This window comes from Triturus cristatus, chromosome 2_2 (assembly GCF_964204655.1).
Source record: "Triturus cristatus chromosome 2_2, aTriCri1.1, whole genome shotgun sequence".
In the NCBI taxonomy this organism is placed as follows: domain Eukaryota; kingdom Metazoa; phylum Chordata; class Amphibia; order Caudata; family Salamandridae; genus Triturus; species Triturus cristatus.
In genome coordinates, this window is record NC_140582.1 from 508,528,872 (window position 1) to 508,544,710 (window position 15,839).

Genomic DNA, 15,839 nt, shown 5'->3' on the forward strand with positions numbered 1-15,839 from the left:
GTAACTTTTACATCAAATAGAGACATCTAGCCACAGATTCCTTAACTTTTTAATTAAATACCATAGCTATACCCCCGTGGAGAAGAGTCTGCAAACCAACACTACTAAAGTTCTCAAAAAGAACCAGCTGGTCATAACTAACAACTGACCAAATGTACATAGGAATAGCAGAACAAGTGCTTGGCTCTTAACGGAATCCATGATCACTGTCACAGAACATATAAATAATAAACAACCCTACAGGCCCGAAAGAATCGGCCCTTGAAGGAAAAGGGGAAAAACCCCTAAAGAACCATCTGTCAGTTATCAGACATTAACCCCTATCCCCCGAGGGGAAAGAAAACTTGTTGATTAAAAGGGTTGTGTGCAAGACAAAAGTTATGTAATCCGTATTCTTCACAACAATAAAGAAATATCAGAGAAAGAACTGTCCTGATACAATCCAAAAGAAGGACTCTCCGAACTCATTCCATCATACCAAGATAAATGAACACCAAAAGAAAGATGAACAATAATACCGCCATGGTATTGAGAATTTTGTATTAACAAAACGACCACTCAAAGGCTACATAAAGCACTGTAAAGAGACTAAAATCACGCTCATGGGTTTGAATTTAATAATGACCATCAATGATGTCAGTTGTAAAAAATGTCCCCACAAAGGTGTATCACCTGGACATATACATAATGTAAATAAAATTGTGTCACAATTGACTCAGAGTAGTCTGACAACACAGAGTATCGCTGGCCCACATTTACTGCAGGACCGCAGCTATCTACAAAGCCTGCGCCTGCCTGGCCTTCGTTGTCATGGTCCGAAAGTCTGAACAGGACTCTGAGCCGTGGGCACGCTCAAAATACCAGGCAAGCAAAAGAAGAAACAGACCTATTAGTGCAGTATCAAAACATTAAATAATGAAAAGATGAAACATTAAAAGGAAATAATATATAAAATGAATCCTTGTTAGCAAATTGGTACGAAACACAATTTAATCACGTCTACCTCAAGAAGTAACAGCCATGATTTCCCAAGGGCTTGAAAAGCACAGTGAAAATAGATACATACCCAAAAAGACAGGTAGTACAACCCCCAGACAGATGCAAAAAGCATTGTGGAAGAATAACAAGAAGAGCTCTGTATAAAGCCTAAAAACTCCACCATAAGATGTATAAACGAAAACAAGTAAGGAAACTACAGCTATAAGTCTCCATCAGATTGTTTCCGACACTAAATGACAATGCCTATAGCTTAAACGCGCGTAAATGCAAGATCTATTGCATTGCAAATGTTTGTTTAACTTTAAAACTGAGCGTGGCGCCGCTTTAAGGACACCGCGCTTGGTTTCTTTTTTTATTTTACTTTAACACTGAGCGTGGTGTCCTTGAAGCAGGCGCTACGCTGAGTGTTAAAGTTAAAAATAAATAAAGGAACCGAGCGCGATGTCCTTGAAGCGGCCCGCACTCAGTTTTAAAGTAAAAAGAAAAATAAACAAACAGAGCGTGCTGTCCCTGAAGCGGGCATCGCGATCACTATGAAAATAAAAAAAATAAAAAAAATTAAACAGAGTGCCATGTCCCAGAAGTGGACGCCGCGCTCAACATAAAAAATGAATAAAATTAACATTGAAAATGATTGCGGTGTCCCTAAAGCGGGCGCAGCGATCATTATGCAAATTGCCCAAAAAACAGCCGCTATTGTCCCCATCAGTGCCAAAAACCAAAATAGTGCTCACCCCCTAGATAAAGCAGCCTGTGTAACCAGCCAAGTAAAAGGTCCATTCGTTATGGGCCGTAACAAATGGCGACAAGGCGGTACCAAAATGGAACTAACAAGTCCATTTACGAATCAGAAGCCACCATTTAAGAAGGACAATGACACAAAGCCAATGACAAATATGGGCGGAGAGTGGGAGATGCTTCAACAACATGCCCTAATACGGCATGCTTCACAGAGTGAGCAGCGCATGCGCACTGCCGCCAGGCTTGACCTAAAAAGGGAAATATTGGTACTGAGAATAAAACATCTGCTCTCACATGACACCAAGTTGTCAAACCAACAACTGCCATGTAAAATGCCCTAACAAAGCTAACTCGCTTTGAAAGAAAAAACCTACATCTCAAGTATAAAGACAAGTTACACCAGTAACAAACAATGACAATCTAGGACTCTGAAGACCTCTGTCTTTCACAGAAGCGTCTTAATGCTGCATCAGCTTGACTCCCAAAAAGATGGGCACCATCAAATGGCATATCAGCCAAAGTCAACTGGACACCCTTGGAGAAACCCGAAGTTGTCAACCAAGCCCTAAACCTTAATGCCACTGCTGATGCCATCGCGTGACCTACAGAGGCCCTGGTGGCTATACAACACTTTATGGTAAGCCTGCTGACCATCTTAAATCAAATCACCAATCTTCGAACCGACATTATGCGGAAGAGATGGTAACAAATACTGTAGCAAATCCTATAAAGCATGGGAATATCGCCCCAGCACACAAGTTGTATTTGTGGATCTCAAGTCTGAGCTTGCCGAAGCAAAGTTGTGTTTACCACATGCAGCACGAGTCCTAGACTCCTTACCCACAGGAGTCTTAGGAACAATCTACATCCTGAGAAGAAGTCACAACCTGAGTCACCAAGCTACAGATGGAAGGGTGTCTATGCAGACAAACTGGGTACCCAGGTGCAGGCAGGTGTCTACATGCAGTATTTCGGTCCACTGAGCCCCCCGACTCAGGCTTGACCCAAGTACCTGATAAAACATCAAAAAAGGCCTCCCCAAACGGAAGAACAGGTTCTTCCCCTGTCTGCCCCTGAAAAGGGACCTCGATCAAAGGGTCTGTGGACCTTTGCACCATAGGAAGTGACAAGTTTAAAATTGTAGATACTTTCCTTAGCATGCCTGCAAAGACGGAACTTGCCTCCATGTCAAGGCCTGGGGGAGAAAGCAACACTGAAGCTGGAGAAGAATCCAGGCCACTAGCCTCTCTCAGAGCAGACAACCAGCTCTCCTCCATCTGAGGCACACAAATCTCAGAAATGGGCTGAAAGGACCCTGCCTCGATAGACACAGGCTGTCTTTCCACAAGCTCTTCCTTAGAAGTAATCAAAACTTGATCTCCCTCAGTCTGAACAGTTGACTCTGCATCAGACATCGCACGACGCCTATACGGTGGAGGAGGAGCAACTTCCGGCGTTGTAGGGCGAGATTCTGACGGACTGTGGACCTGTACCAAAGCGGCGCCAGCCGACGTCGACTGGCGCCGATCCCTCGACTCCAATGGCTTAACCGTCATGGACAGCAAACCCTCCGACGGCGCACCACTCACCTCCCTGGGGCCTAAAGGCGCTCCAGAGGGAGATGGGGTCCCAAAGAGGAGGTGCAAGGAATTATAATATTCCTTCATCTGAGCCATCGATGCACCGGCTCTCAAAAACACGGGGAGACCCAGTGTGGAGTTGCGTACCACCTCTTCAACCATCGCCATGAGGAGCCATGGGAGACAGAGTTCCCATGCGGTGAAGTCAGAGAATGCCACAACTTCAACAGCCCCTTACTTTTTGACTTCCCCGGATAATGACGTCCTAGAGACCGGCTTTGTGTCCTAGATTGACCCAAACATTTCCAGAGATGACGAAGACAGAGGATGGGAAGCCTCCGAGGATTGTGATACACGCGCCACCATCAACTTCAAACGTCGCTCCTTTAACAACTTCGGTTTTAGTTTCTGGCAGGAGCCACAATCTTTGGCGTCGTAGTACTCGCCTAAACACCACATACAAATTGTGCGCGGGTCTGTCACCGATATATGTCGGCTACAAGATCCACAAGGTTTGAAACCTGTAGACATCAGACAAGGTAAGTAACTTTTACGTTACTGCCACTTTGGAATCTGCGGCTAGATGTGTCTATCAGATACATGTATCTGCTAACTTAATTACATACAATTGACAATTTATTTTAGAATATGAGGCGTACATTTTTTGTAAATCAATATTACATATGATTTATTATATTTTTTAGAATCCGTTCAATATCGTGACATTGAACCTGTAAGCGCGCCATAGCTTTATTGGCTTTTTTAAAAAGTGCTCTTTATTTTAATTCTGTAATTGCCTGATTTTCGCTTTACTCACGCTAGTGGCATAATCTGTGCAGTTGCGCTTACATTATTGGGGGGGTGATTAGAGAGTCTTACCTGCACGATAAATTGGATTTTCACCCACATTCGTGGGACTTAGTGTGTAGGGCTTCCTGGGAGGTGTTCTTCGCGGCGTTAGCCGCCCTATTGGGTGAGTGGCTGGAAAACGGGCCGGTGACTAGGCGCCATCTTGGTTGGCGCTCTAGACTTTCGCTTAGGCGGTTTCCCGCGCACTGCTTCGCATCCTGCTTTGCACTTGCATTTAAGGCGATCCTCCTCTTCAAACAGGTAGATCTTTGAACCTGTATGCGCGTCCTAGCTTTATTGGCTTTTTTAAAAAGTGCTCTTTATTTTAATTCTGTTATTGCCTGCTTTTCGCTTTACTCGCGCTAGTGGCATAATCTGTGCAGTTGCGCTTACATTATTGGGGGGGTGATTAGAGAGTCTTACCTGCACGATAAATTGGATTTTCACCCACATTCGTTGGACTTAGTGTGTAGGGCTTCCTGGGAGGTGTTCTTCGCGGCGTTAGCCGCCCTATTGGGTGAGTGGCTGGAAAATGGGCCGGTGACTAGGCGCCATCTTGGTTGGCGCTCTAGACTTTCGCTTAGGCGGTTTCCCGCGCTCCACGGTGATAAAGAGGAATGGAGGGCCCAGCGCGCAGCGGTCGCGCCGTGGGCGCGCCGGAGGTGCGCCGGAGGTAAGCCCGTTTGCGCCCGTTCGCGCACAGGGCGCGCTGGCGGCTGAAATCGTGGCTCCTGTGTTACATAGATGCCTAACATACACTAGAGAGGATCTATATGCCATGAAATAAGTGATCCCGATACAAACTCAGTCCACTACCACCTTTAGAAGCCACCAGTCTTTGGTCTGTGGCTTGTTGAATGTTAGATCTCTGGGTAGGCATTACACAGAGATTGCGCTACTTATAGAGCTACATGATTTAGACGCCTTATTCATGACAGAAACATGGACGAGGATAGATAGTGGAGTAGAACTGGGGCAAGCTTGCCCCCCAGGATATAAGATTAGACATAACCCACGTACTGGTGCTAGAGGGGGAGGTGTAGGGTTGATTTATAGGGATTCGTTGGATTTTTCCCTGTTAGAAATTAGGAAAATCAGAGAATACGAGCTGATGGGTTGTTCATTGAAAGGGCGGGGGGGTGTTATTCACTGTTCTTTTGTGCTACAGACCCCCAGCTGGCGTTATGTCGGCCGTGTCCGAACTCATTGATCTGATTTTTGACCTATCTAACTCTCATGCCAGACTGATAGTGCTGGGGGATTTCAATTTGTGGCCAGATGGGCCAACAGATTCAGCCTATACTTGCCTTACTCAGGCATGTAGTAACATCAATCTGGAGCAGTTGGTTGCCTCGAAAACCCATCAGAGAGGTCATATCTTGGATTTGATCTGTGCCAACTCTAGTCAGGTGAGGGTTGGAAACATTCTACCGCAATGCTGGACGGACCATGCCCTAGTCCTTTTCTCTGCAGATCTCCCGGTAGGTCATTCAAAATGCAGTAGCACGGAAAATGTTAAGGTTGGGAGACAATGGTCAAGGCTCTTGAGGGGTGAATTCCTTCCTGTTCTACTCTCGAAAGCTTTTCAACTGGAAAAAAATATGGAGGAAAGTTATAATGCCCTTATCCAGCGAATTACGGTTTCTCTGGATAAGTTGGCTCCATTAAGAAAAATGCGAGATAGAACAAGAGTCGCCATGCCTTGGTTTTCGAAGGAGCTCCTCCAACTTAAACATCAATGTAAACGGGCAGAGCGGAGATAAAGAAAACACTATTTGGCATCGGATCAAGCACTTTTTAAGCAGGAGCTGGCAGCTTATAAGTCACAGATTAAATGTGCAAAAGCAAGATTTCTAGAGGAGACTTTATTGTCAGCTTCTAATAAAGCTCAGGCTCTGTTTAAAATTGTCAACGAGCTGTCTCGACCGGCTAGTGCCTCTACAGTTATTCCTGCTTCCAGTCACTATGTGATTCGTTGGCCATGGCCTTCGAAGATAAGATCGCGACCATCTTGAGTAAGCCGAGTCCTAATACTCCAGAGGTCGCTCTCCTGCCTACATCAGAGTCGGAGGCTGAAAGAGCAAGGCTGGACAGCTTTCCCCCCCCTTCCTTTACAGAGTTTGCAGCGTTAGCGAACAGTGTGTCTTCTGGTTCTCCTCTTGATGTACTTCCGCACAAGCTTTGGAAGGTGTTTGGGGAAGAGTTGTTTCCTCCTCTCCATGCAATCTGCTGTCAGTCTCTCGTTTCCGCCCAAGTTCCGGACAGCTGTAAACTTGCGGTAGTTTCTCCGCTGTTGAAGAAGGAATCACTGGACCCCTTATCTCCCGCTAATTACAGACCTATCTCACTGCTTCCCTTCCCAAATAAGATCTTGGAGAAACTGGTCACGAAACATCTGTCCAGTTTTTTGGAAGTTAATGAATGTCTGGATACAGCGCAGTTTGGGTTCAGGCCAGCGCATGGAACTGAATCAGCTTTGGTGACCGTTTTGAGTGACCTCTGTTCGCATGCCGACCATGGTCAAGCAGCCTTTTTAGTGCTGCTTGACATGTCGGCAGCGTTCGATACGGTCAATCATGCCATCTTGACCAGAAGATTGGAGGAGGCTGGTGTGAGGGGTCTGGCCCAAGATTGGCTTGTTTCATATCTGGCCAACAGACATCAGGTGGTTGCCCTGCCTCCCTTCAAGTCTACCATCAGAAGAGTAGGGCAGGGCGTACCCCAGGGATCAGCCATCAGTCCCATTCTCTTTAATCTTTACCTCCGCCCCCTGGTCAAGTTAATTAAATCCTTTGGCATAACGGTCACCAATTATGCTGACGACACCCAACTTATCTTCTCCATTGAGGGGGAGAAGGCGGTGTCACTGGAGACCTTTCACCACTGTATGGTTTCCACGGCGACATGGCTGAGCAATAACTCGTTGCAATTTAACAGCTCCAAGACGGAGGTGCTATATTGCTCAGCGGACCGTGTTCCACGATCTCTACCGCAAGATTTCTGGCCTCCCTCCTTTCAGGGTACGGTAGCAGCGGCAAGCTCGGTTCGTAACCTGGGTGTGACAATGGAACCCAATCTTCAACTAGAGGGTTTCATTGATAAAACAGTGTCTTCCTGTATGGGGCTGCTGCGCACTCTGCGGAAGATTCTCCCTCTGCTCCCTGCCCATGCCAGACCAGAAGTAGTGCGCAGTATCATTTTAAGTAGACTTGACTACTGCAAAGCACTACTTCTGGGGGCACCTACCACGGCATTAGACAAATTACAACGAGTCCAGAACTTTGCTGCTAAGCTAGCACTCTCCCGCCGACGTTTTGACTCGTCATCTGCAGCACTTAAAGATCTGCATTGGCTGCCTATCCCTCAGCGGGTTGAGTTTAAAGCATTATGCTTGGTCTTCCGGGCCCTTCATGGTTTGGGACCACTTCCCCTACAGGAGATGTTCTCTTGGTATATTCCCTTTAGACCTCTCCGATCTGCTTCTGCTAATTTGGTAGTTGTCCCCAAAATCCGGAGAAAGCGGATGGGGGGACGCTCCTTTGTCTATATGGCATCTAAGCTGTGGAACGATTTGCCACTGTTGCTTAGATGCTTAGGAGACTTTCTCTCTTTTAAAAAAGAATTGAAAACTCATTTGTTTCCTAGGACTGAGTAGCTTGCCGATACTGTTTTGATTTTGCTGCAGGATTAATTAGATCACAGCGCCAGGATGCCCGATAGGTGATTGGAGCGCTTTATAAATGTGCTATACATACATACATACATACATACATACATACATACATACATACATACATACATTGTGCATTGGCATAATATATTAGTGACGCCAGTATCCAAGGACCCATGTATGACTAGCTTAGTGTTTTCGAAACCCATTATTGGTCAAGGATCCATATATGTTTAGTAAATTGCGACACTTCGTCCTGAAGATGCTCCCAAGTACTTGTTGACAACGGGGGACTGAAACATCAATGCTATCATCACGACAAGATTTAGACATATATGATAAATTACTTTTCCTCATAATAAATTTTTAATTGGAGGATAGCATTGTTGAGTGATTACTATGGTACGTTGAAGTGGCATCTGTATGTATTGTAAAATATCAAAATGTTACCACAGAGAAGCGTGATTTAATTGGAATGTATTTTTGAACACTAGTTATTATCTTGTGATTTTTGGATATAATAAACCATACGTAATATTGATTTCCAAATAAAGTACGCCTCATAGTCAAATTAAATTGTCAATTGTATGTATTTAAGGTAGCAAATACATGTGTTACTGCCACTTTGAAAAAAACACTCCTTCAGGGGACATTTTGTATATTGCAATAGATACCCTTTCTCCTGTGGGGTTACTGGGCTGCCCAATTGACTTTGGTTTAACTTTCTAAAAATTGAATTTTTGGAAATTATAACTTAAAATCTGGCTTCACCGGTAGAGTGGATTTTTAATTACAAATCATTTGCGTGTAAACACCATTTTTAGGACGAGCAAGACCTGCTGTAATCACTAAAACAACTTTATTCCTACCTGCTGCTCACCATAGGTTCACTCTAGCATCGCTCTTCTTTGCTGTCTCCTTACTTGTCTGCGCAGCCGATACCTCTCCGCTTTTGAAGGCTGAGAACCACCAGCCAAGTACAGTCTGCCTACGCTTTCATAGTATTTCTGTTAGTTGGGAGAACTTTTTTTTAATTGTTCCCTGCCCATACGTGTTTCTGCCCGTTTTCGAAATGTCGCTTTACTTCCTCCGCTTCTGGGGTGTCTCTTCCAGACTATGGCATCCGCTGTATCGTGCTTGTTAAATTTGCTTTTGTCGAATGCAGCAGCTGTGTGGATTGGCTGTCATTTCGCCTCCACATAAATGACTGCCTGTTGACCATTTGGCTTCATGCACTGCATTCTAAAAAGTGTCTCATGTGACAACTTAAAAAAATGCAGACTTGTCTTATAAATTATATGAATGCTGAGACAAATTAGTAATATTTTCCATATTTCTGCACCCGTGTGCAACATATGTTGTCGTAGCCACGCAATATGTGCACACTGCAATCAAGAAGACCACTGAAATGGAAGCGTGCTCATTGCTCAGTCGTTGGCTGGTTTCTTTTGTGTAGCATCAGTCTTCAAATATCACTTACATGAATTAACAGTAATGTGAAGTCGCAGATTGCATCACATGCCAGCCTTTAGCACTTTAACCCCTTGCATGCCCGCCCCTTTCCCCGCCCAGTGCCGCGCTTTGTATTAGCGGGCGGAGTTCATGACGAGCTGGACTCGTCATGGGCACAGCGCCACCGCAGCCCATGACGAGTCCAGCTCGTCATGGGCACTGAAGGGGTTAATAGTACATACCTCAGATGGTTAATGTGCAGGCGGCCAATCTACCTGTGATATGCAGTTGACAAGCTGTTGCCCTTAGGGCCGACTCAGCCTTTCATGATTCTGTGTTCAATAAATTACACACAGGAAAGTTGAGAACTGTTCCACTCACTTTTATAAACTTCTGCAAAGTCACGATGTATGGGCCACGTAGGCCACTGTTGATTATCTGTAAAGCTGTAGCCTAAAGATAACTAGAGAGGTGACTTAGGAAGGAAACTAAAAGGCAGCGTCATACCAAAGGCACTGTAATCCACCTTATAGTGACCATGCTGCGGTCCTGCAGAATGTATCTCCACTCCTCCTGCATCATACCAAAGGCACTGTAATCCACCTTATAGTGACCATGCTGCGGTCCTGCAGAATGTATCTCCACTCCTCCTGCTTCAACACCCTCCGCATGCTCCGCAGGATCTACAAATGGATCCCCACCGAAACCAGAAGGACAGTCACCCAAGCCCTCATCAGCAGCAGGTTGGACTACGGCAACGCCCTCTATGCGGGAACCACGGCCAAACTCCAGAAAAGACTTCAACGCATACAAAACGCCTCCGCACGCCTCATCCTCGGAATCCCTCGCCACAGCCACATCACCGCACACGAGAGACCTGCACTGGCTCCCGGTCAACAAGAGGATCACCTTCAAGCTCCTCACTAATGCTCACAAAGCACTCCGCAACGCCGGACCAGCATACCTCAACAAACGACTCACCTTCTACACCCCAAACCACCAGCTTCGCTCCGCGGACCTCGCCCTCGCCACCATCCCACGCATCCGCCGAACGACCACCGGCGGCAGATCATTCTCCCACCTCGCCGCCAAGATATGGAACACCCTCTCCACCCACCTGTGACAAACCCAGGACCTGCTGACCTTCAGGAAACTTCTCAAGACCTGGCTGTTCGATCAGTAGCTGCTTCTTCCCCCTCCCCCCTCTAACGCCTTAAGACCCTCACGGGTGAGTAGCGCGCTTTACAAATGTTTTGATTGATTGATTATCTCAACTAAGTTCCAAAACACAATAAATTAAACTTATCACCTTTTGTTGGCATGCAATAGTACAACTTTTCACGTGTAACCACTTAAGTGCCCCCTACCATAGCTGTGTTGCAGTGCCTTATATTAAAAGGCAGACACTCGTGGTATACACGTGCATTCCATTTTCCATGTGATTACCGTGGGTAAGACACAAGTAGTGAGACTCACCCAAAGTAAAAAGTCTAAAACCGGGTGATCAAAAAGCAAAAATATCTGGGTGTACTAAATGGGTGTATCGCATTTGCCACACCAACAAAAACGAGTTCAGGCAAAAATCAGACAGTGTAGGCCAAACGTTTGTGGAGTCCTTCAGAATTCCTGAAAGTCCTACGAGACCAGCTCATCTTCAAAGAGCATAAGGTTAGTGGTTATCTCATATTTTCATTCAGACTCTCACACGGTACACCTGAAAACAGATAACTCTGGTGGAAAAAGGTTTGTCAATGGGTTTCCCGGACACAATTAACCACAATGCAGAAATGATCAGAGAGAGTGTCTGAATGGCTTTGCTTTCTTCAAGCAGAAGAAGGGAACCTTCTAACATTCAGGCTCTCAATTAATGTGATAAAGCAAAGAGCATTTGTGATATTACGATTTATTTAGAATTCAAAGCATAGTATGATGCAGAATCAGTGCTGCCACATGTTTTTCATTATTTACACATCCAGAGTTAACTCTGCTTTTTGGTGGTGCTTACACTCATCGATTTTCTGTGTTGAAAAGTGATATTACAAGCATTTCTTCGTGTGGTAATACAATTTTACTTTACATACAAAGTATTGGTAAAGGCACATAATTCCGCACACTAAGCACCATTTGTTACAACTCCTGACCGTAAGCATCCTGCCTCCCATAGACTGTTGAGGATTATGGATGAGAACCTCAAGGGTCACCGATTAATTGAAGTGGGAATATGGAACTCTATTAAGCATTTAATGTGGAGCAGAATGTAAAATCATTAAAGGGGAAGGAGGAGATTAGATAAAAATCATTGGTGAACACCCTTGGGGCAATTAAAAGATCTTGCTTAAGTCATCCATCAGAATCCAATCTTACCACAGCCTTTTCATTTTATTCTTCTTAGGCATTGAGGGTATAAACTTAAAACATTTAAAATGGTTTATTTGCCTACGACCATATAACAGACAAGTGTATTAGGGTGGAAAAAAGCTAAACATTTTATAAATATGCACTTTACATAGCAAACTATTTACACATTCATAATTTCATATTTGTCATGAAAATAATATTAGTTTCCCTCCATCCAAATCATCTAAATTGTTCTGAAAGAAACTGTTTAATACCGAAAACAGAATGCATATTAAACATACATACAATTTAATTAAAACCTAAATCATTGGAGATCCAATCCACAAGCATTTTGCCAAAGGCATAAAACTGTGGGCAGCCCGCAGTAAATAAGCCCCACATTAACTTCTGCATTATTCAAAATGTTATACTCGATTACATGAACTATTCTTTCAATGCATTTCATTTATGCTGTTACGCCACATTGTGCCCAAAAACAACAAATGGCTCTGCAACATGTTTTATAAAACACACATTTTTATTTTTTAAGCTTTCCTTCTCATAGAGCAATTTTAAAAGCGCATCTTAGTGTGTTTAATAAAATATATATTTTTGCCATATTTGCAGTTGCGACGTTGGTTTTCTGATAAAAGCCTGACTTGATTCTATGCATGCATGGACTCACAAATGCCTCATGAATATGAACAAAGAACTCCCAAAAGAGTTTAAAGATGTGACCCTTAACCACCTGTATTCATTTTTACTTTGAAAGAACAGATAAATCATGTAAACAGAACTAAAGCAGGCCTGCATGTAAACTTATTCCATGATGAAGTAGCTCTGGTATAGTCTATGCCTTGGTAGACGAAGCTTAAGATGTGCTAAATTGCAGCAATATTTGACATTCATACATGAAACAGTTTGAAATCCTCCCTCAGGCGCTGACTGCTTCAGCTCCTGCTGCTCAGCTACCCACAATTCCCTCGGTTACCTGCTCGCTGGGCTGCCTCAGCCCTGGTCAGGAAGTGTTGGAGCTGATCCAGCTTATCAGGCTGCTCCCCCAGGGACGGCTGCTGCCATATGGCTGACCTAGACCCTGCAGCCTCCCTCAAGGCATTCGACTTCTCGATCAGAGTGAAGAGCTCCGTGAAGGCCTTGTGATAGCCCTCTCGCAGCAAGGCGACACAGACGCTCTGCTTGTGTGGGTTTCGGTATCTGGAAATACAGAGTTGAGAGCACATTACAACTAAAGGCCATTCTATTAGCGTATATTCAACATCATTCTACAGGACGCTGCCAGAAAATGAACATTTCCGTAACAATGTCATCAATTAATTATATTTAAAACAGGGCAGTTTACAGCAAATAAAAGAAGAATACAGCCTAAGAAAACTAATTCTGTATATATGCATGAATGTAAATGCGCCTAAAGCATATTGTACATCGCACAAATGCATGTAACTGAAAAATACATATTAACCAATGTTAGATCTGAAAATTAAAGTTACAGAATTGAGACCTGTAAAATCCAGACTCAAACACAGTAACTTATAGTATGGATAGATATGTTTTAGATTTACATAGGTAATGTCAGTCATATAAATTTTACAAATATGTGTGTGTGTGTGTACATGTGAATGTGGGAGTGTATGAGTGGCTATCTTTGTATTTCCAGTTGAAAGCAGACTAAGGTTGTATTTCAAAACATTGTAACCGTAATTCCCTCAGTGGTATCGCACACGATTTCTCAGATGACTTCACATATGACATCCTCATTGACATCGCTGTTGACACCCTGGAGCACGTCACTGTTGACAACATCAATGGCACGCTGAGGTGGGTTTGCCTCCCTTCACCACATAGTTCACTGGGCTCAGCCTTTGGCCGAGGTCTGCACTCAACATTCCTTCTACAGCACTGTGGATGGTTCTGGAATGTGAGACTCCATCTTACTCCTCATGACGGAAGAACATAGCTCCTAGCAATGAGGGCTATGATGCAAATGAAATACATCTACAAATATACATTCATTGGGTTCTTTATTTTTGAAACCTCTGCCATGCATGCTATTGGCAATATAATTGTGATCTTTGCCACCATTTAACAAGGCATGCTGCACTAGGTTAGCACATTATAAACGCCTATAGTATACTATACGTCTCTTTTGTGTGTCTGGCAAGGTAAGGGGGGGTTAGACTAGAAGAGCTCACAGACTAACCTGTCAGGTCTCCAAGAGGGCTGATGGTCTATCATAAAAAGGATCATTCCTCCAGTACAATGTGGAAGGGGCTCATGGGACACCTTTCTCTTTCCTTTTCATTGCATGACAGGTTGGTCCGGGAGCCAGGCGAAATTAATTGGGTGTGAACACAAAAACCCTTAGATAAGCATCACTGTCCTACTTTAAGTGCAAATAAAGAAGTGATAATAATCTCCTTATTGTTTGTGGTTATTTAAAAATCTTTAAAATTTATAAAACCACAGGTATACATTGACTTAACGGAGTTTTTACTAGTGACGTAGAATAAAATTAAAACATCTAAAAACAATAACGTATGCAAATAAAGTGTACTGCCCTACTTTAATTGCAAAATAAGGTAACAAACTCCCTACTCTGGTCAGGTTTAGTGAACAACTTCATTCCCGACTCAAAGTTATTTGCACTGCTAAAATTCAATTACGTGTGCCAACTTTAAAAGGCCAGTTTCATTTTTGTGATCCATATAAAATCAATTTGCACTTTTAAGCGAATTAATCCACATGTAAAATAACTCCAGTATGACATAATTTTACAAATGAGTAAATTGCTCGCAGGGGTGCGATTTGGGTGTTTGAGGGTGATGACTTCTGTAAAAGATGGGTCACACTTACAAAATTGCATGTTAATGAATGTTCACAAGCCTATTGCAGGTAGTTTCAAACCCTGAAAATGGTTGAAGGACAGGAGTTAATGAGTTTTCAGGGTGGACATGCAGAGTAAATGCTGATAACATTGGTTGTGGTGCAACAGCAGGGTTTCTCTACAGAGAACTATATATATTCCCAAGAATAAAATTGAAGGTGCGGTTGACCCCCAAGTCAAACTTTATAAGCAGGAGTTGAGGAATTCGCAATAACTCGACAGAGGCATTGACTATGGTTTCTCATGAGGGGGTCAACAGAGGAATTAAATAAGAGAGCATTTATTAATCAGCAGTTGCTCTCTCCAGCAAAGCTTGAGGGTCAGCCTTCAGTAGTGCTTCGCCTAGTGGCTATCCTGAGGTAACCTGAGGTTAATGCCAAAATAAATTGGGGGAGACGAATCTTTTTTTATTCTTTATTGATGTAGTTATTATATTACAACATAGATTAAGTAATGAAAAGGAAATGTATGCAGTGACATCCCATTTCGTCTGCTCATGTAATTTGATGTATAGACAGCGCACCCAACATTTAGAGTGCAGCGCATTTAATCCGTCTCAGGGGCCCTGAAGCGCATTCCTTTATTGACCATAGGTCGCCCATGTAGCAGGCAAGAGTACGAACCGTCATGCCGTGCACATCGCCCGTCCAGCCCAGTCAGGCAACTCCATCTTTGTGTCCGAGTCGAGTGTGTTATCATGAAAACACTAAAGGGACTCCATAGGTCTCTGGGGCGGGACTTTGCAGGCATATAATTCCAATAGTCCCCAAGCTTTTCTTGACAGTATGATATTTCAGCCAGCCAGTCTCTCGCGGGCAAGCCCGATGACCCCAGTGCATGGCCACTCTTACTTTGGCCAACAGCAGCATCATCGCCGCCAGGACTGTCATTAAAATAACCAATGAGTGCAATAAGCAGGGATCTCGACACCGGGCGGTCAAGCACCTGGGCAGTGCATTCCAGCACTACAGTCCAGTAATCAACCACTGCTGTACAGGTCCACGCGAGGTGTAGAAAATCCACATCCACGCATCTGAATCGTAGACAGCGAGACTCACGGAGAAGACCCACCCTGAATAGTCCCAGGGGAGTGTGGTATACTCTGTGAAGGAACTTAATATGCAGCAGTCCTTGCCAATAATTGGGCGAGAGCAATCCTGCCAGCCTGCAGCAATATTTCCATTTCTTTTTGGTGAGTTCTCTAGGCGGATTAGCCTGCCACCTCTCCAGTGCCCTGGGCTCCTTCACTGGGCCATATCTTGCACTATGTTATACAAATATGTGATACGTTTTTTGGGGGAGGGAACTG

At 44.1% G+C, this 15,839-nt stretch overlaps 1 protein-coding gene across 2 annotated transcripts in view; it reads right to left on the reverse strand.

Moving 5' to 3' along the window:
* The window catches only part of TTC29 (tetratricopeptide repeat domain 29), a 1,075,828-nt gene that overhangs the window by 773,583 nt on the left and 286,406 nt on the right, over nt 1–15,839 (reverse strand). For both annotated transcript variants that reach the window (XM_085643268.1, XM_085643267.1), the window contains exon 4: nt 12,620–12,843. In XM_085643268.1, coding sequence (XP_085499394.1) covers nt 12,620–12,843 — 224 coding nt within the window. The remainder of the gene's footprint in view (nt 1–12,619; nt 12,844–15,839) is intronic.